This window comes from Indicator indicator, chromosome 13 (genome assembly GCF_027791375.1).
Source record: "Indicator indicator isolate 239-I01 chromosome 13, UM_Iind_1.1, whole genome shotgun sequence".
NCBI lineage: Eukaryota > Metazoa > Chordata > Aves > Piciformes > Indicatoridae > Indicator > Indicator indicator.
Genome location: NC_072022.1, coordinates 8,251,867 through 8,273,079, shown reverse-complemented (window position 1 = coordinate 8,273,079; position 21,213 = coordinate 8,251,867). Strand labels below are relative to the sequence as shown.

Here is a 21,213-nt window from a genome sequence, read left to right as displayed (position 1 = left end):
TTTCTCTTCCATGCACAAGAATCAGAAAACCATTTAGGGAAAAAATAAAAAGAAGCCTAAGAGGAGGTTTCAATTAGCTTTTCCCAGACTCTCAAAGGGTGAGTGCCAGGAGCCAGGCTCTGCTGGGTGATGCCCAATGACAGCACCAGGGGCAATGGTGGAAGTTGAGGCATAGGAAAAAATTTTCCTCCATGGAAACAGGAGGAAAATTTTTTTCACAGTGAGGGTGACAGAACAATGGAACAGGCTGCCCAGGGGGGTTGTGGAGTCTCCCTCTCTGGAGATATTCAAAACCTGCCTGGATGTGTTCCTGTGTGATCTGGTATAGGTACTCCTGCTCTGGCAGGGGGGTTGGACTGGATGAGCTTTCGAGGTCCTTTCCAGCCCCTAACATTCTGAGATTCTGAGTGCAAGAGAGTGACAGCTTAACAGGGGTATGCTTGAGGTCCATGAAATCACAAGTAGCATGAGAAGAGGATGGGATCTGTTAGAATGAATCATAGAATGGTCTGGATTGGAAGGGACCTCCAGAGGTCATCTAGTCCAACCCCCCTGCAGTCAGCAGGGGCATCCTCAACCAGATCAGGTTGCCCAGAGCCCTGCTGAGCCACACCTTGAATATCTCCAGGGATGGGGCTTCAACTACCCCCCTGGGCAACCTGTTATTCACTCATTCATTCAGTACTAGGTCTCAGGAAAGCCTCAGTCCAAGCTAGGAACCAAGTTCAAAACAAAGAAAAGAAGGGGGTTCTTCATGCAACTGGTCTGGACAAATCCTTTCCATAGGATGCTGAAAATGCACATGAACTCAGGGGGAGTCTAGTCAAGAACATGGAAGAGAAATCCACTGAAAATTTCGAAGTACATTCAACCATGTCTGACTCAGAACGTTTTCTGAGCTGAAAATAGCTAGCAGCTGGGAGAGCATTTGGGGGACACATCATATTGCTGTTTGCTTACTTCTTTTTTTCTGTTTAATGTGGAAGGAGGAAAACTACTGGGCTAGATGGACATGTTATTCTGGCTCAGTTTAATTGCCCTCATATTTTTGTGTTAATATGCTGCCTCCATATGTCTTCCTTTTGATGAGAGGCTTCTTTTTTGCCAACTAATGCTCCCCTGTCTCTAGTCAAACCCAGTGAAGTTCTGGCTCTATAATGCAACAGTGCTGTGAATAAAGTGAAGCTCTGGGTCTCAAGGCTTAAGGAGAGATTACAAAAGTGCTAAAACAGAAGACTGTCTCCTAGCAGTCAGTGGGGCAGTGTGCTCACTGAGTAGCAAGCACATTTTTCCCCTCCAACATTTTATCCCAGCAGTGCTTTACCAGACAAATACAAGTTCTCATAAATCATATAGACTTTCTCTCCTCCCCAGCACTGTGCTATCTTCCCCTTCTACAGCCTGGGACAAAAAAAGCAGTGGGAAAAGGCAAGTTTGACACTTGCACTGAGCTCACCTGAGTGAACAGGGCAGAAGAGAAAGAAATGACACCTTTAGGCTGAGCAAGGGGGATGCACCTAGCCCTTGCTCCCTGCTCTGCATGGGACTCAGACCCACACCTGCCTTTCCAACACACCTCAGGGCTTTGCATTTTTCTCTCTGCTTCCTGCCAGGCCTTTTTCTTATTAAAATCCTTTTTCCCTCAGTGGAAGTGTACACAGGCAATGAGCTCTCCCTATCGTGCAGGGGCCACCTTGTGCTGGTGTAGTCCTCAGCAACGTCCCCTTGGCTAATCCACAAAGCAGTGTGCCTGTCTGGATCTTTTTTTCTGGCTGTTTGGGTTTTCTTTCTTTTTCTTTTTTCCCCACTACTAAAAGTCCCTGTTTTGAGTGTTTTTATTTTTAGCAGACACTGTGTTTCCTGGCCTTCTCTGGGAGGTTGGAACATCCCTTGCCAAGGGAAGAGCTTGCCTTGCCAGCCAGTGTGTTAGACATAGAAATATCAACCCAAAGGGCATGGGCTGAGGATGTACAAAGTCTCATGGGAGCACTCTCAGCAGGACCCACCACTTGTCAGGAACAGAAAACAAGTGAAAACTCATTCACTAAAGTGTTTCCTCAGAAAAATACATCCTCCCACTTAACTGTGCTGCTTATTCATGCTTCACATACCATTGATTGTTCTAATTCACCTTTTCTAACCTAAAAAAAAAAAAAAAAAGGCCCAAACCAATCCTAAAAACCAAAGTCGCATCACCTTCTTGGCCAAGGTGCTGTGAATGAGCTGCACAGCAGTAACAGGTCTTCAACAAGATGCTGTAAGATGTGTGTCAGCCATTTACCAGGTCAGACAGGGTCAGGGAAGGTGCATTTCACTTGCTGAGCAGCCTGCAAGGGGCTGGGAGATGAATATTATATCCCCAGAAATGCCTCTTCAAGGTAAGGATTAGAACAGCAAAGGATTCATCACAGAAAGTCCAGGAAATGCAGAAACAGAAGAAAAAGCAAACGAAGTTTCTTTGTCTTACCCACAAAAGGTAAATCCCAATCCCAGTTATTGGAGAGGAACAGCTGCAGGATGTTAAGCCATACCTGAATATTCACATACAAATTTCTCTGATCAACCAACTGAATATTTACCAGGCTTATACACATAACATAAATACCTGGGGAAATCAGCCTTTCAAAGCCAAGAGCCCCTTACAGCCTTGCCACTACACCATCTACAACACCCCTGAGCTAATTCTAAATTCAAGAAGCAGGTAAGCCAAGGGCCTGGGCACACAGAGCTGACAATAAATCAGGCACCATGCACCAGGACATAGCAAGGTGTCCCCAGACTGTCAGGGGCTGTGCTTGAACTTCACTGCTGCGATTCCACGCAGGGTCAGCTGCACTTGAAGCTGCTCTGAATGCTATTTGATTTTGTTTATAAAAGCTCCTGGCCTGCATGCTCCTGCAAGAGACCAGAGCCTCTTGTGCCAGGGCTACCCACACATAAAATGGAAAGCTGCTGTCTCCACCAGCAAAAAACAGCCATGGAAGAGGATAAGCGACAGCAACAGTAAGTCACAGGAGCTCAAAAGCAGTGGCAGCTCAGCAGCTGCCCATTCCCACCAGCAGCCCATAATGTTGTTATTTAGTTTGGTTTTCATTTCACATTGTGACAAAAGGGCAAATTGAGAACATCACAGAACCTGAGCAGGAATTTGCAGCATAGAGGACTTGGCAATACATTCCCAGTGGTCATTTGTAGACACAACACTGAGCATTGTCACTGAGGGATTGTCATAGACACCTTCAGTCCTTGTGCTTTTCCAGTTTGGATGCTCTGTGTAAGTATGCCCAGCTCTGCCTCAAGCCCCATAAGCCAACTGCTATGGCCTGACCCTCACTCCTAGTATACTTTGGGTCCTCGGAGCAGACTTTCTCATCCTGAAAAGTCACTAGACTAAGGCAAAGCAGGGAGCACCATGTTGGATACTTTGATCCACAGGGCAAGCACAACATGTCTCACCGCATTTCTTAAGACAGTTTCATTAAAAGTTCCTCCCTCTCCATTCCTCTTCCTTGGCGCTCCTAGCTCCTTTTTCCACTCCCACACTGCCCATGTCTTTTCCACCCACCATGTGTCCAAGTTGTACATTTAAAACACTTCTCTATGCTTCTGCATGCCCACATGCATGCATTTTCCTACTCCTGGACTGTTCTCCTGAAGGACTCCTCTGCATGCTGCCCATGGTCCCTCAGGTACACTTGCACTGTCAGGTAGCACACAAAAGAAATCTGCTAGAAGACACCCTGGAAGAAGGGGCAAAAATTGAGACCAAACTGACTAACTTTGTTCACAATCATGGCCCAGGGAAGGGGATTTTCTTGTTCCTTCAACCCCTTGTCCTATCTCCAGGAGGCCCAGCAACCTCAACCAACTGGGTATCAGGCCTACTAGCACCATAGGGTTAAGACCAGTGCACTTCTCAGATGAAAGACTCCTGACCTGCAGCAGCTGGTCTCATTCATGGCTGTGGCTTTATCAAAAGGCTCACTGAGAAACTAGCAGGACACATGCAAGAGCAGAGAGGAGCAACAAGCCATCTCAGCTCTACTTCAGCCAGGCAATGACTTCAGACAAGTTGCTTCATCTCCCTGCACTTCCTGCTGCCCACCCATCCCCTCAGTTGGACAAAGCAGGCTGATTAGGGCTGAGACACAGGAGGGAGAGTTTTCAAGTGAACAACTGGCTGTGAATGCACATTAGAGCAGGAAGAGGACACTAACAATGAAACAATTATTTCATGGGGGTTTTTTTTTAGAACAAATTTCTTCCTATTCTTTCCTCTTATCTGGAAGAAACAAAGCTACGAGGGAATAAAGAAAATTCCAGGGATAATCCACGCTCTGGATCCTGGAAGCATTGGTTGCCAACTTCTGGAAAACAAAACAATGATAATGACTCACGCTGGGCCTGTGGGTGGCTCATCACAAAATTAGCAGCAGCCTCCCTGCACCCAGCTGAGAGTGGCTTTGCTGGGCTGTTTGCACGGCTCCCAGCACTGCCGTTTAGCACATGCAAATAGGCTCAGCAGCCAATCGCAGCCACAATACTCCAAAGGCACAGACAGGCCAGCTAGAAAAGTGCTTTGCCGTACAAAACATGATTACCTCCTTCCATGCCATTTCAGACTAGGGGAAGAAATGCTATTTTTATTATTAAACACCTCCTTTCCTCCAAGGTGAAGAATCCATTTAAAGGCCTTTTAAGCAAACAGAAGTGAAGGCTCCTGGAAGACCTAATCACCACCTTCCAGCATCTGACAGGGGTCTGCCAGAAGGCTGGAGAGGGACTGCTTACAAAGGCCTGCAGTGATAGGATGAGGGGCAATGGTTTGAAATTAGAGGAGATTTAGACTGGATGTTGGGAAAACATTCTTTATGATGAGGGTGGTTGGAACAGGTTGCTCAGAGAGGCGGTTGAGGCCCCATCCCTGAAGATATTCAAGGTGAGGTTCAACAGGGCTCTGGGTGACCTGGTCTAGTTGAGGATGTCCCTGCTCATTGCAGGGTGGTTGGAGTAGATGACCTTTAGAGACCCCTTCCAACCTGGGTGATTCTATGATCTATTCACACAGTTGAAAGTTCCGTGTACCACTGTCACATTTAGGGCAGCAGTCATCCCTCTGTTCTCTGCACTGGTGAGGCTGCACCTTGAATACTGGGTTCAGTTGTGGGGCCCTCACTATAAGGACATTGAGATGCAGGAGCAGGGCCAGAGAAGGGCAGCAAAGCCAGTGAAGGGTCTAGAGCACAAGTCTTATGAGGAGTGGCTGAGGGAACTGGTGGTGTATAGTCCAGAGAAAAGAAAGTTGAGGGGAGACCTTTTCACTCTCTACAACTCCCTGAAAGGAGGCTGTAGCAAGGTGGATGTCAGTCTCTTCTCCCAAGTAACAAGAGATAACATGAGAAGAAATGGCCTCAACTTGCACCAGGGGAGGTTTAAATTGGATATTGGGGAAAATTCCATCACTGAAAGAGTTGTCAAGCACTGGAACAGATTGCCCAGGGAAATGGTTGAGTCACCATCCCTGGAGGTACTTAAAAGATGTGTAGATGTGGTGCTTAGTGACATGGTTTAGTAGTGGACTGGGCAGTGTTAGGTTAACAGTTGGACCCAATGATCTTTACCAGCCTAAATAATTCTATGATGCTATAAGCAATCTCATCTACTTTTCAGAGCCTGCTGAACTTTTGATATCTGTACCACCTGGCTTAAAACGTTTACAACTAGCATCAGCTTGGTACAAAAAGAAAAAAAAAAAAAAGTGAATTCCTGGAAAGCACTACAAAAAGAGCTGTAAGAAGAGAAGTGGGCTGGTTTGGAGACAAAGTCCAGTAAACCAGAAGCAGATCACTCTCACAAACAAAGCAGTAGTATTTGAGTTTCCTTAATGAAGAGAGTTTTTCAACTGGGAACTCATGGCTGGGAGTGGTCTGCTGGAAACAGCAAACAAGACTGCTGTCAATGATCTGTTAGGGAAAAGAGGAAGAATCTTAGGGATGGTACATGTTTAAAATGGTTGAAAGCCACTCATCATTCTGGTAAGTATCCATGCACATAATCAGCCTAAAATGGGACTGGGTGGATGCATCGAGTTAAACATGCACTTAGACGGTTCGCTGAGCTGAGACCTACCTCCGGAAACACTCCCTGGTCTTTGAGTGGACCTGACCTAACGATCTGCACACAGCTCTGAAGCTGAAAGCTTTTGCTTTGAAAGTCATCAGCTTTAAGTACCTGCTTATGAAATTGGATTCCTTTGTTACTCTCCAATTAAAAAAAAAAACAAACAAACAAACTCAACCAACCAAAAACCAAACCACCAAACCCATAGAAGACAGTGTTTAGTGTATGCAGCTATTCAGGAAAACCAATGGAAAAGCTGGAAAAAACTTTCATTACATCCTTAGTTTACATTTCCCACTCAGACTTAGTTTATAATGTGCCACAATTGCATATGTGTGGTGGGTTGAAATTGCCCTCCAACTAATTCGGAGAAGCTACCCCCAAAATAAAACTGCCAGACCAGCTCAGTTTGGGATGGAAGCAAATGAAGCTCTATTTACAAGCAAACTACAATCTAGAAACATGAAATGCAATGAATATGTACAAAATATACATTATATATATTTACAATTTATAAACAACACAAACTCCTCAGATCCCCCTGGATGGATCCAGGGGACTCCTTCACCTTCTCCTCAACTCCCTTTCTCCTTCCTGTTAGCTCATACAGTAGTAAAAACAGAGATACCCTTGGCAAGACCACAGGAGAGAGAGGAAAGTTGCAAGCAGAAGTGACAGAAAAAGAAAAGAAAGAACGGTTTATGCCTCTGCTCTATAGTCCCATTAGCAACCCAATGAATTATATAGACCTTAGCACTATTTTTCCTTTAGCATTCAATGGTAATTTATTTTTCTTTCAGTCTTTGCAGTCAGGGACTGTGCTAAAGCTGTAACAACATGGTATTTAAACTGAGATAAACTCTTCCTCTTTCCTTGGTTTAGTTTGGGAAGTGAAGCAAGGTAAACCTTATTCTTTGGCAAAAGATCTAACACCTCCAGATGAGAAGTGCCACAAACCAGCTAACCTCTGCCTCAGAGTACTGCTTAGCATTTTGATTGCACCTACTTCAGAAAATTCAGATAAACCTTATTCTGCCTGGATTTGCTCCCTCACTGAAAGTAAAGCATTTCACAAGTATGATTCAATGTCAGTGATGCTCTGATAGGACTCAAACAAGTTTGAAGACTCAGAAGACTGGGAGAAGATCCAGCAGTTCCAGATGCCCAGCTCAGTAAGGCAAGACATCTGGCTGACAACTCTGCATTGCCACACCACCTTACACCCAGGGAGCCCCCAGACCCATCTTTGCTTTTGAAGATTTATGAAATATTGTGATGAAAATTGAACAGTAAAATCCTGTATAATATTAAACACATTTTCTTCACATAACTACACAGAACTGGCTGGAAGCACTTTAAAAAACTAAATAAATTACAGGCATATAACTCTAGGTTCATTATAACCTCTATCTCTGAACTTCTGTATGATAGGAATCAAGCAATTTTGCCAAACAAAAACCTCTATCAAATCCATCACTTCTAGCCCAGCCAGGACAGGATTTCTTTACAAAGATGCAGAAGCACTATGGGCTTCCAAGAGAAATGCTTAGCATATGTCTACATGAGAGGGTTACTTCAGAATAAAGGCAAGTGTAGATTTAAAATGCTATAGCTATAGCTATTCTTGAATAATACCCTAGAGGAGTGCTCCTATTACAATAAAAAAGATTTTCCAGTGTTTTGCTTAATTCTTTTCCCAAGAGAATTAAACTAAATCAGACAAAGGTATTCTTTCCACTAGCATCTAAGTGTCAACAACAGGCATTATCCCAAATCAGCACGGGTACTGGTCAGCCAACACTACTTTACCAAAGACACACAACAGGAACAGGGAGCCTGAGAAAAGTGTATGTGAACACCAAAACACTCCAAACAGTGGCAGAGAATGGCAGGCAAGGGACCTGGTGCAGGAATGAAAAAGGAATGATGATCCCAGTGTAACACCACTGCTTCCCAGCCTCATGACCTGCTCTCACGTCCATTTCAGTGGCACTTGGCCACCTTTCCAGCTCTCACCAGCAATGCACATACCACATTCTGAACTGCTCAGACCAGAAAAGCTTTCTGTGCTCCCTAGACTCAGCAAGGAATTGCAAGCTTTACTGTCACATATTATCTACGTACACAGAGCTGTTGCTTCCATTCATTTGAAACTGACTGTAGAGCGTTTGCTGTAACCTGCTGTCCACTTGCACAAACGGCAGTTGGAGTATGTTCTGGAACTAGGGGAAGCAAAGCATACAGGGATGCAAAACAAGGAGTGTCTGTTCTGCTTGTAAGCCAAATACTACATCTTAAACATGCAAGTGTACCTCTTAGGTGTGATGCCATTTATATCTGCAGATGAGGTGTCTTGCACATGCAGACACCACAGACTTGTTGTGACAGTGCCCCAGATAGCCTCAGGACAGATGCAAAGATGTGTATTGGCAGGAACAGATAGAGCAGAGCCACAATCTGACCCTGGCTGCCTAGACAGAATGCTTGTTTCTATTGCCCCAGATATCAAATTTAGTGTTGTAATGACTAGTGAAATACAAAGACTTGCTGTGGCAGACATCGTTTTAATTTGCTATAAAGCCAGTCTCAATCAGCATATTTCCAGGGGCATCTCCAAAGTTTACCAGTGTGAGACTCCCAGGGAAGCCAAGTTCAGGGTGTATTTTCAAGATGAGCTTTAATTTCTACTCAAGGCACTGATTTGCAAAATAGGGTTTTAAACTGAGATGTACTCTTACCTGAATGTTTGGGAACAGATCAGTCTCTGGATACAACTAGATCTCTACTGAATACAAAGCTCAAAATGTGTTGCTGCTGAGTGTGGTTGCTAGTTGATGCAATAATGTGAGAAATATCTGTGGCATTAGCAATGATGCATCCCACAGGAGAGCCTGTAGAGGAGCCAAGGGCAGAACAGGCATGAGACAGAACCACTCACACAGCCAAGTAAAGGTCATTATAGAGGAGGATTGAAACAGTCACTAGCAGGAATGTCCATGCTGTTGTTAATGTACTCTGTGGGTACAGGGTCTTTTGCATCAAAGTGGCTACAAACCAGGTACAAGTCACCTGAAATGTTTGGTTTTTTACAATTCCATTCACAAGCATCCATTCAACATGGATGTTTACCTCAAACTAAACAGTGCTGTAGCTGTATATTCCATAATGTCCACTAGGAAGCTAAAAGCCAAAAAAAAAAACCTCTGGCATGGCAAACTACACCTCCCAGGCAAAGCAGAAAAAGGTGTTGGCAGAGAAAATAAATTAATAAAGAGTACTTAAAAAATTTAATTGTTACTGCATCACTGAGAAAGGAAATATCTCTGCACAGGCAATACAATCAGTTTACAAGTTCTCAAATGAAGATAACAAGTGGAGTACCTGGAAGATGATACAGGACACTGTTAAAACACCCACAAAGAAATACACAAGGGACTAAGGATAAAACTCTTGTGCTGTATTGCACTTCTGTGGTGCCTTGGAGACCTCTTAAGCCTCATTTGGCAAGTTGCTGTTCAAACAACCAAAGCAGTCTGCTCCTGCACAGACTAAAGTGTCTGCAGACCTCAGAAGTGAAGCATAAGAAAACAACAGGTTACAGTTAGCTGAGAGTAAAAAGGTGGTAGTTCTTAGCATAACAAAAATCTTGCTAATATTTTTGCTAGCATCACAACAGAGCTGCACAGTACTCTACAACTCTCCTCAATATTTCACTGTTTTAATTTGAAATATCATGGGTTAGTTTCTGTCAGAATCAGGAGTGGTCTAAGGCTCTGAGTCAGCACAACACAGGAGGATGAATCTGACTCTAAACACGTGCTTACATCCTTATGACAGGTTTGTTTTAAAGAAAACATAGACAGGAGGAGGGCAAAGGGCTTGGTCAGCCTGTCATTCAACTTAAATGCACAAAGTGGAAACAGTTTGGCACAAATCACTTACTATCAGAACTCATGTCAGAGGATCAAGGGTATGCAAGCAGCCCACAGCACTCTCTGCCACCACTGTTGTAGTCCATGTTTTCCTCTCCCTTCCTTTCCTGTAACTTATTATCCTTTTGTAGATTTACATCTCTGACTAGCATAGGCCCCACAGGGGACATGGCACTATAACTTTAGGGCTATTGCAGGAGTATCCACCTATCTCCTGGAGACACACCTTTCAGAGAAGTAGCAAGGAGATCGCTCCTCCAGTAGGCCCAGCCCACAGTGGCTCCTTTATAGGTAGAAGCTTTCATTTTTATTGCACATTTTGCAAGACCATAAACCCCAGCCTTAACGGAAAATGAACAAATTCAGCCAAGAAGGGGGGAAAGTATTTTAGCAGCCTGAATCAAAGCAATAGGCCACACCTAGAGTGCTCAGTCTTGTGATGGCATGGGACTAGAACCTAGAAAACAAGGTCAGCTGGAAGTAATGATAGGAGATCATTCCCATAAAATGCCTCCTTAAAGCAAAACATTATAAAATACAAAGGCTATGCAACATTCAATATCACTCTATCAGAATGGGAGAGATAAGGAAAGATTCAGTCACCACATACATATCAAGCATTCTTCAGCACAGGATCCACCAGTAAAGCCAAACTAGTTCAGCAGGGCAGCTGTTAGGACACCATTAGCAGTTTCTGGTTCACTGAAGTTACAGCCTATCTTGCCTCACAGCCTGAGCACCTCCCCACAGTTACCAGGAGGTAAGAGGTTTCTAAATAACACAAAGCAAACATTCACACATAGCACTAGGAAGAAAACTCCAGCACAGTTTCTTACTGCAAAGAGAGCAATGTCTGTAATGCTTCCAAGCACTGCCACTCTATTTTGTTCTATTTATTTATTGTATCATTCCTCAAAGCAGAGCAGAAAATATTTTCGAGGGAGCCAAGCCTACCTTCTCAAGTTTCCAGCACATCCTCTATTGCCACCAGCCTATCCCAGGCAGCAACTTGCACACACAAGACTCATGCAGGGTGATACTGAGGCGTAAATAGGTGGCTATAACCATTAACAAATTTTCCTTAGCAAGGCCAAAAGGGAAACCAGGCTGCCTCAGCAACAGTGGTACCCCATGAATAGCCTTTCTCTTCAGCCAACACCACCAAGTACTTACACAGGAAGCATGGAAATTTTTCTCCTCTAGGACCAAGACCTCGCATAAAGAAACAGCATAAGCATTAGCAAGCAATACTCTAAAAGATATCCTTGCAAGCACCTGGTGCCCAGAGATTGCAATGGTCAGGGTTCAATAAGCAGATCTGCTCAAAAAGACAAGTAGGAACTGAAAGCCACTTAAGCTCGAAACAGTTGAGTTAGTGCTGGAACTTCTGCAGAACTTAATCACATTTTTGTTTTCCTCCATAAGTCAGACTTGTGAAACACATGTAGCACAAACTGCAGAGACATCACTTCAAAAACTTCAATAAGGTCACCCCAAAACTCAGAGGCAGTGCCACACCAAACCAAGGCACTTGTGCACTTATTTCCTTCTTCAGAAAAGTGCTCAGGTAGAGCTCAAGATCAAGCACACCCTTCTGTGCAGCCCAGCTGCACTCCCCATCCTGGTACAATGCTTCCTCCCCAATAGGCTGGGAACCAAGAGAGGTGCTGGGAGTCTCCTGGCCCACCATCAGGAACAGCTGGGGATTTCTCTTTGCTTGAAGGGGCATCTCACTCCAAGATACATGCAACACCCTCCACCAGAAAAACGTTGTAACACTGCTACTACCAACACAAGGTATATTGGGAGCTCTTACAGCAGGCCCAGCCCTGGAGCTGCACAGGGCCAAAGGCACTCTGGGGAAGATTAGCCCTATCCTAATCAGATAGGTAGTGGAACTAATAGCTGGGGGTCCTAGATGGGATGGGAGATAATAGGAGTCCCGTATGGAGAAAAACGACCTGTGTAGGTGTGGAATGCCGGTGGCTTGGGGACACTAGTGAGGGTCACATGTCAAGTAGGAACTCATATGCGGAAGAAAGACCTGCTTGGGGATTCTCTTTGGGTGGGAGGTGCAGAAGGGTTGTGGAACCTGCTTAAGCAGGGGGGAGACAGGTGGGGCGGAGGCCTCGGGTGGGTACGGGGGGAGGAATGGGGATGACGAGAGAGAGAGAGGGAACATGGGGCGGACGGGAGGCGGGCCTGGGTGATCCCGGGTCAAGGGAGAGCCGGGCCCGGGCGCTGCTCGGCACAGTCAGCACCGCGGACAGCGCCCGGCCCATCCCGGCCACTTGCGCGCGGCGCCGGCAGGAGGAGGGCGAGAAACGGGGCCAGCCCGGGCCGGGCGGCGGGGACAAGGACGCGCGCTCCCCACCTGGGCTGTTGCTGGATCTCAGGCGCCTTCCACAGAGACACTGCAGCATATGCGAGCCTTTCTCCAGGAGAAGCCCGAGAATCCTCATGGATTTCACTTTGTGGCGCCGTCCCGCTCTTCGGAAAAGGGACCGGCCCCGAAGCGGCCGGCTCTCAGCGACGGGGCGCCGGCCCCACTCGCCGCCAAACTTCCCGGCCCATCGCCGCGGCCCCGCCGCGCCCGGGGATGGCTGGAGTACCCCGTCGCCACTTCTCGGGACTTGGGGGCTGGGGGAGGGCAGGCTGTGCCGGGAAGCGCGGCGGGCTGGCTGAAAGGACGTCAAGCCCTAGAAACACAAGCGGCCGGCTCCCAGCCCTGCCCCCTGCCGGCACGGCCCCTGCCGGGGCGGGGAGCTGCCGCCGGGACCCCCCCGGCTGCCGGCAGGCTCGGACGCGCCGCTCCGCTGGCGGGGAGGCGGGCGGAGGCTCTGGCCGTTTCTCCCGCAGCTCCCGCCGCCGCTGACAGCCCGGTCCCGCCGCCCCGAAGTTGCCGGAGTCCCGGCGGCGGGGAAGGGAAGGAGGAACAAGGTGGCAGCTCCGAGGGCTGCTCCGTTCCCCAGCACGGGCGGCTCCGTGCGCCGCGGGTGTTCCCGGCGAGAGAAGGCACTGCGTGCCGGGGTCACGGAACACGGCCTTCCTGGGGCTCCCTGCCCCCCAGAAACCACGGGACCTGCAACATGGCTGGGAAGAGGACACACCTCTCGTGTTAAATCACCAGTAGGAGCGGATGCCTAGAAGCAGGGCTGTTTCCCTAAGCACACGCTTTAAACGGGCAAGGCTCTTTATTTGCACTTACAGACCCCAAGGCGACAGCATCTTGCGAAGGTCACTCGAGTGAAACTGAAGGTTCGTCCTTTTTCACCCATTTTTAAACTATCGAGCTTGTAGTGTTGCAGACAGTAAGTCCAGTCCCAGTTTTTGCGCTGCACAGAGAAAGGCAGGGCCCGTCTTTCATATGCAAAGGAGGTCGGAGAAAGATGATGCTCTTACAGCTGTCTTCGATTCATGAAATTATGCAGTGCAAACCTCACAAACCGAGACTGGAAAGCACAGGAGCACAGAAAGCTCCTCAGAGGAAACAGTATACAAAAAAAAAAAAAACAACACCTCTTGAATTAACCCCTTCACATGCGTAGACTCCAACACTCCACTAAAAATCAGCTGCCCCTGGGACAAATCTGAACTTTGCAGTAGGGTGAATTTCTACCTGGATTCCTCGTGCTCAAGCAGAGCTACCTATTCACGCACCACCTTTCAAAGCCTTCTCCACTGTTGTTTCCCCTGGCACCTGGCAGAAGTGGCCATGCTTCTCTGACCAGCCCATCAGATGGAAGTTTTTCTACAGAGCACACTCTAGGATTTAAGAGGCTTTTGGCCACCACTCTGCAGGGGTGCAAGACTGGGGTACAGGCTTTGTTGTTAACACTTCCTAGGACGTCTCTCAAGTCCAAACAAAAAGAATGAGGCACAGTCAGTATGAAATGGGATGCAACATGGGTTTGCTCACTGGGAATGCCATTAGGATGGAATAATAAAAGCAACAAAATACATGGAGATCAGCATACCAAGGCACGTAAAAAGAAATGCTGTCCTTGTGTGAGAGTGTGTTGAGGATGTGTGTCAAAACCAGTATTTGTGAGAGCACCTGGTGTGATTCCTGCCCTCAGTAAAACACCCTACAGTTTGTTTTCCTCTAAAATAGGAAAAACAAACCCAACAGCAACAAAAAAAAACCCAAACAAAAAAACCCCAAATCCAACCAAAACCAACAACCAACCAAACCAAAACAAAATGGGGGGAAAAAAACCCATAACACCAAACAATGACAACAACAAAAAACTTAAAATACTAAATGTTTCATGAATTGGAAGCTCTTATTTTCCAGTAAGCCCTCTTCGTACACTCAAAGCAGCACTTAGCTAGAAGCAAAGCCAGTAGCGTATGGTTCAGGACTGCTGAAAGGATGCATGGTGTTAATACCTAAGCCCTAGGATCCATGCTAAACTCAAATGTTGTTGTCTGCTGTGACTCGTGTTGAAAATCATCACTCTGTATGTCTTAATTCATAAGCCATTTTACACACAACCTTGCACATGCATCAAGTCACAGCTAAAAGCTAAATGAAACTGCCCTTCGCCCTTCTCTCTATAGGTCTTCAGGATGATTGTTCCAGCTACAGTCCTTAGCAATACCTGCTCTGGAAGACTACTGTGCCATGTCAGGGCAAATACCAGAGACTACAGCTGTTACCTCTTCCCTTCACCCATAGCTGTCCTTCAGTTCTCTGCTATACCAGGTCAGCAAGCAAGCTGGTAGCCCTTCTAGAACAAGGCCAGAAGTGTATTGCACAGTGAAGCCCTACAACACAACCAGTGGTTCTTGGGTACTATTGTAACAGCACAAAAAAATAATAGTCCTCTTTCTGCAAATGCATCAGCAGCACGTTTGAGGTGCGAACAATTCTGGGTCTGGCAGATCAAGGACAGTACAGTGAGATCTGAAGTCAAGGTGCCCTCCTTGCTTAGCAGCCAACATGGAGCTGTAAATGAGGGGGTTTTGATTTAGAGATGCCAGCAGAGAAGTGCAGCACCAGATACCAGGAGAGAGGTCCACTTACTTGTTGTATGCATTAAGGTAGCAATGGGAACAGGCAGGCATTATCACTTGGACATGTGAGGATAAGCTTATCAGACACAGATGTTTACAGAAAGAAAAAGAAAAAAGAAAAAAAAAAGATAATGCAACAGGTAGCTGAATTTTGAGACCTCTGTTTAAACTTCTTTGTTCTTCTACTCAGAATAACCCACAAACCCTCTAATAAACTAAGCCCCTTTTCTTTGGAGGGGTTTCCATCACCTTGCAGCAAAGCTGACAATCCAGGCTTAACCTGCCCTTTGTGAGGCAGGCTCCAAGGAGTCAGTTCCCAATTCACATCAGGGTAAAGGAGAGCAGTGAAAAGAATGACTGCTCCTTGACATTTTCAAAGAAGGGCCATGTGGACTGCAACAAGCACATGCTCTTCCTTCAAACTGAGTAGGTTTCAGTTAAGTTTGAACAGCAAAATGAAAGCATAAAAATGGCAAAGGATGATTCCTTAGGCACGGTGATGTGTATGAGTCAAGTGTTTACATGCCACAAAATACTCAGTAATATCATGTACCCAATTAGGTAAATCTTACCCTAGTAAACAAAGCTTATGGAACTTGGAGAGAAAAATGGAACTGCCATAAATCAAATGATTGCTAGATGAGTTAACTTGTTTTAATAAAAAAAAAAAAAAACAACAAACAACAAAACCCCAAGGCAAACCAAAATAAAATGTATTTCTATGCAAAGGGACAGTAGGTATCCAAACAATATTTCAATAGAACATGAGTGGCACATAAGCCTTGCTATTAGTGGAACACTGGAACAGGTTGCCCAGAGAGGTGGTTGAGGCCCCATCCCTGGAGGTATTCAAGATGAGGCTGAACAGGGCTCTGGGCAACCCAATCTAGTTGAGCATACCCCTGCTGACTGCAGAGGGGGTTGGACTGGCTGACCTTTGGAGGTTCCTTCCACCCCAGATGTTTGGAGGTCCCTTGCAATCCAAACCATTCTGTGATTCTATGACTCAATATATGCTTCTACACCATTAAATAATAATGCAAATAACATCTCCAAAATTACTGTGAAAACGCTACAGAGATCTAATTTTTTGCCCATCGGTAGGACATGGGTATTAGAAAAGCCAATGTGCTTGAATAAAAGCAGAGATTGCATTTGCTGGAACACAAAGAAAGCTGCGAAAGTCTCATTGAGGTCAGAAGACAGTTACAGGGAACACAGTGTCATGTGTGTTTCCCCCTTATTAAATTAAAATGCCATTGGCCTTCTGAAGCACAGAACAGAAATGAGAATATGTTTGGGATTATGGAATTTAAATTAATACCTTCTACTAAAAAGAGGAATGCACTGTGCTCTGATCAGAGAAAAATAAGGTGATTTAGCAGACAAGGCTCTTTCCTAGGTATTAAAATAGCATAATATGCATGAGTTCATCAGTTACAAAAGCCAAAAAAGAAAGAAAATCTACAAAAGTCAGGAAAGGTAATTTCCTTGCATTCATATAAAAGAAAGCAATAAGCTTTCAAGATGCTGGCTCCATGCAGTTTCTGTTTTCACCCGCACTGAGTACCTGTAGTTCTTCGAACATTGTGGCTGGTACACAGCTAAACAGCCTGTGGAGGTGGTTTGTGGTGGGGCTTGTCTGCAAGTCTTTGTCCTTCTTGTATTTTCTGGCCAAATACAGGAGAATATGGTGAGAAATGCTCCATTATCCTTTGTCCAAAGTGTTGCTGACGCAGATCCCTTGTCTCTCTCAGTAAACTAACAAAACTCCTTATGGAAGCACTTGGTGCTCATGCCTCGATGCTCACACTCCATGGATCCATTTGTGATCAGTGATAGCATATTCTTCAGGGATACCAGACTGCAAGTTCTCAGCACCTTTCTGTAAGGGGCCAAAAAGGACAGTCCTTTTCAGTGCAGTACTTACCCACTGCCAGCACTGTGCTCTCTGAATTTTTCTGCTTACTCTCCACCCCATCTTTATGAGGCAGAGCACAGCCAACGAAGGATGGCAGGGTTCAATTTGGAGATACACTAACCACATAGAGCTTCTTCTGTACCCAGCTCCACCAAAGCACAGAGCACTCACACCAGTGGGAGCTGCAGCACAAAGTTCAGGGGTTTGCTGAAGGTCACACAGTAAATTTGTGGCCAAGTAGGGAATCATCTGTCAGTCCTCATTCTGGTGATTTAATGAGAGGATTAGCCTCTTCCTGATCGGTATAAAATTGCACTCATTATAGGGCAAAGATTCTGCTGGAAACTGTGCCATGGAAAAAGTATACCACACATCTTCTGACAGCAAATGTAAGATAAGGTAGGAAAAAAAAACAGGAAAAAAATAAAAAAAGAGCTTGATTTTGTACATCAGGTGTGTAAGACTAAATTATTGGTTGCTTGTCTGTGGTCCAAATGCAACACTATCCTATGAACAAGAGGGAATAGAAACCACCTAGGCTCCAGCTCCCAATGGAGAGGCTGACTTGGTAAAATCTCAACCTCCTCTCAGTTCACTAAGGCAGATTCAGAAGAAGAAGAAGAAGAAGAGATGATGTCCCATAGCCTTGAGTACTTAGTAGGTTTATCCTCAGACATGTAAAAAGCTCATAGTAATGAGTAGTGAGGAGCTGCATCTCCATACATTATGAAATCTAACATTACATGTGAAGAGGGCTCTGTGTGTCAAATGTCTCCAACCTGAATTGGTGAGAAGTGGCTCTTCTGTCTATTTTTCAGCACAGTGACACTTCCTCAGAAGCTGGAACTTCTAGGACTTCTCCATGTGCTTTGATAGTAGTTTTGATACCAGCTTGGAACAGATGCTCTGGAAAAAGGGGCAGCCATGCATTGCTTCTTCTCCCCACCTCCAGTGCCCAGCAGCTTTGTGATTTCCTCCTCCACAGGATGTCTCATAATGTCTTTAAGAACCTTTGATGGATATCTCCGGAACAAATTGTTACAATTGGTTTTGAAGCCAGTAATGCCAGTGATCTTCTCACTGTCTTTTTGGCAAGAAGTTCTAGGGGTTAATCATGTGCCAGGAAAAGGAAAAAGCTTTTATTAGTTTCAAACTGCTTCCCAGTAGTTCCATTTAATGCTGACCTCAGTGATTACACTGTGAAACGGTAATTTTATGTTCTCCAGGACAGTCATGGGTTTTATACGCCTCTGTTGTATTTCCCTCCTCAAATGTTTCATTTCTGAAGACACCTGAAAATACCTCAGCTGTTCCATCACTCCCTGGGCAGCAGCTATTCTGCATGCTCCACTGACCTTGTCGCTGCTTCCTGTGCCTTTCCAGTTGTGTTGCACCTTTTTGCAGACAGGTTAACTAGAGCTGCACACACTGCTCAAGGTGCAAGTGTGGCAGGGATTCCTAGCATGGCAGGATGAGAGCACCCATTTGCTCTCTGTACCTTTCCCAATAATTTCTGCTTGTATCAGCACTTTCAGAGGGATCCACAGTCCTTGAAGTCTTTTTCTAGAGAGAAAATGGCCCCAGTAGCACCCCTTACCATGAGTGACCATAAATATTTGTGGTTTGTTCTTATCCATGGGTGCATTAAGCTGCATTTCTCAGTTTATACTGTTGTTAGTTCACCAGGCACTCTTTATCAAGAAATTCTTCTGCAGCTCTTTGCTGTCCACTTGTTCACCTTACTTCAAATGATTTTGTTTGTATCCTTCCCATCCCTTCACTCTTCAACATAATTTCGTGGAATGCTGGACTGCACAGCCTGAACCCCCTCTACTGGCAATTTCCCAGCCTGAACCCCCTCCACTGGCAATTTCCCAGCCTGAACCCCCTCCACTGGCAATTTCCCAGCCTGAATCCCCAACACTGGCAATTTCCCAGCCTGATCCCCCTCCACTGGCAATTTCCCAGCCTGATCCCCCTCCACTGGCAATTTCCCAGTCTTACCCCCTCTACTGGCAATTTCCCACTGATGAGACCTGACCTTTTTTCTTTAAAGGAAGCATTTCAGAAATCCACATGGGTGACTTCTGCACCACCTTAACCCAGGCGCTCAGGGAATGCCAACAGATTTCAGGGGCATGTTTCCCTCTGTAAGAGCTGTGCAGCCCCCTTGCCTAGATGACCAAAGCTGACTGCCAGGCCTCGCAGGGGGGAGGGCTGTGATATTTTGCAGATACCTGAATTTCAGTGCCAACCCCCAGAAGTTGCCACATTTGTCCTTTGCAACTGAGAGTGGCAGAAACACCTTTCAGAGGCATCTCCTTGGCGGGTACAATTCCCCTGCCAGCTCTGCTTGCTGTTCCACATCAGCTGAGTCTCTGCAGCCCCTCACCAGGGAAAAAGCACAGAAAGGCAGAAGATCCCTCCAGGCTCAGAGGTCATGAGAGAGGAAAGCAGATTAAAAGGACTGTAATGCAGCCAGCACAGGGAAGGTCTGACCCACAAGGCCCCAGTAACTGTGGTTATTAATCCACAGTAGGCAACAGTGGCTTTGCCTGGAGCATGGCCCACGTTTAAAGGGCAAGAAAGCTTGCTGGCCAGCAGAGCTGTTGGACTGTGCCCACCAGGCAGCCGCTTGGCTCCTGTGCTTGCAGCAGGTGGCCACTAAGCCAAAGGAACAAGTGCATCTTCCAAAGTCAACAAGGCCACACTTTTCACTTTCCCCTGTTTCACTGCATGAAACATGAACAGCTGGCAGACCATTTCCTCATCTAGGAGTGCAACTAATCCATCCATCTCACAGGGAAAAGTTGGGAGGCTTAATAAAGGAGATTTTCTGAGGTCAAGTACAATAGACCACCTCTGCAAGAAGCCAACTTCCCCTCCCCTCGTGCAAACTCACCCCTAATGTTCAGGAGTACATCTGAGGTCAGGAGCAGCATCCATGGAAGCATGAACACCTTCCCATCTGCCTATTTCCAGTGACACTTACAGAGCCTTTTACTGTCATCCAGACCTGCAGTGGATTTATTCTGGCATGCTAATACAACACGTGTGGCGCAGTTTCATCAAGATAAGCAAGTACTTGCCTGCCTAACTCCCTGCCTTGGGAATGGAGGTACAAGGAATGCTTTCTGCTCCAATTCACAGCCTCTGCAATCAAAGTAAAGCCACTGCTGGCAAACCATGGTTCAGAGTCATGAAGTGGCCATCATGGCTGAAGAGCACACAAAGACACATTTGGAACACTGATTGCACTGGCAAGGCTGGAACATGGAATTCCCAGCTCCTCCAGTGTAGCATTGCTATGGCAGTGGGGTCTTTCTCAGACCCACACACAGAGATTTGTCTCTGCTGGTTCTGAAGGCAAAAAAATTATGAAAGACAGACATTAAATAATAATAATATTACTTAGTAGTTATAATGTGGCTATAGATGTAAAAGAAAATTCATGTTTCAAGAGACAATTCTCTTCAAGAGACTGGATTTACAAGACCCTTCCTCATAAGAGCCAACCTTTAAATCCCAATTTCTTAGGGCAGGACTTCCTACTGGTTGCATGTTTTACCAGGTGAACTTCTTGAAAAGGTCTAGTGATGCTTTTTAAAGCATTTCAACTTTGCTGAAACATTTTGACAACATTATGAAACGAAGTCACAAGGAAAGATTTGGACCTTATCAAAACAAAGCACTTCTGTAACTTTCTCAGGAGGAACAGGAGAAGTGTTTGCCTGACACTGCTGTCAACAGGGAAGAACTTAACCCCTCGTCCCCTCAGGCCACAAATTCCACACAGCTGCTGCAGCCACAGCCCTATGTGCAGTGATCTGTGTGTACCACAGGCTGTCTTCACAGGACATAGGAGGGTTTTTGCAGTTTATCATTTGAGGACAAATGGTGAATGCAGTTCAATTAAAATAAATGCTGCTTAGCACCACGAAATGGAAAGAAGAGCTTTATATCTACTTGAGAGAGCCCAACGGAGAGCTATGAGGATGATGAAGGGACTGCAGCATTGCTTCATGAGGAGAGGCTGAGAGCCCTGGGGCTGTTCAGTCCGGAGAAGAGAAGACTGAGAGGGGATTTAATCAATGTTTATCAATATCTGAGGGCTGGGTGTCAGGAGGGAAGGGACAGGCTCTACTCAGTTGCACCCTGGGATAGGATAAGGGGCAACAGATAGAAACTACAGCACAGGAGGTTCTACCTCAACATGAGGAG

At 45.9% G+C, this 21,213-nt stretch overlaps 1 protein-coding gene across 1 annotated transcript in view; it reads right to left on the bottom strand.

Moving 5' to 3' along the window:
• FGF12 (fibroblast growth factor 12) overlaps window positions 1-12,514 on the bottom strand; it is a 180,487-nt gene extending 167,973 nt beyond the window's left edge. The window contains exon 1 of the mRNA XM_054385886.1: window positions 12,427-12,514. Within this exon, the coding sequence (XP_054241861.1) occupies window positions 12,427-12,514 (88 nt within the window). The remainder of the gene's footprint in view (window positions 1-12,426) is intronic.
• Between the last annotated feature and the right edge of the window lie 8,699 nt (window positions 12,515-21,213).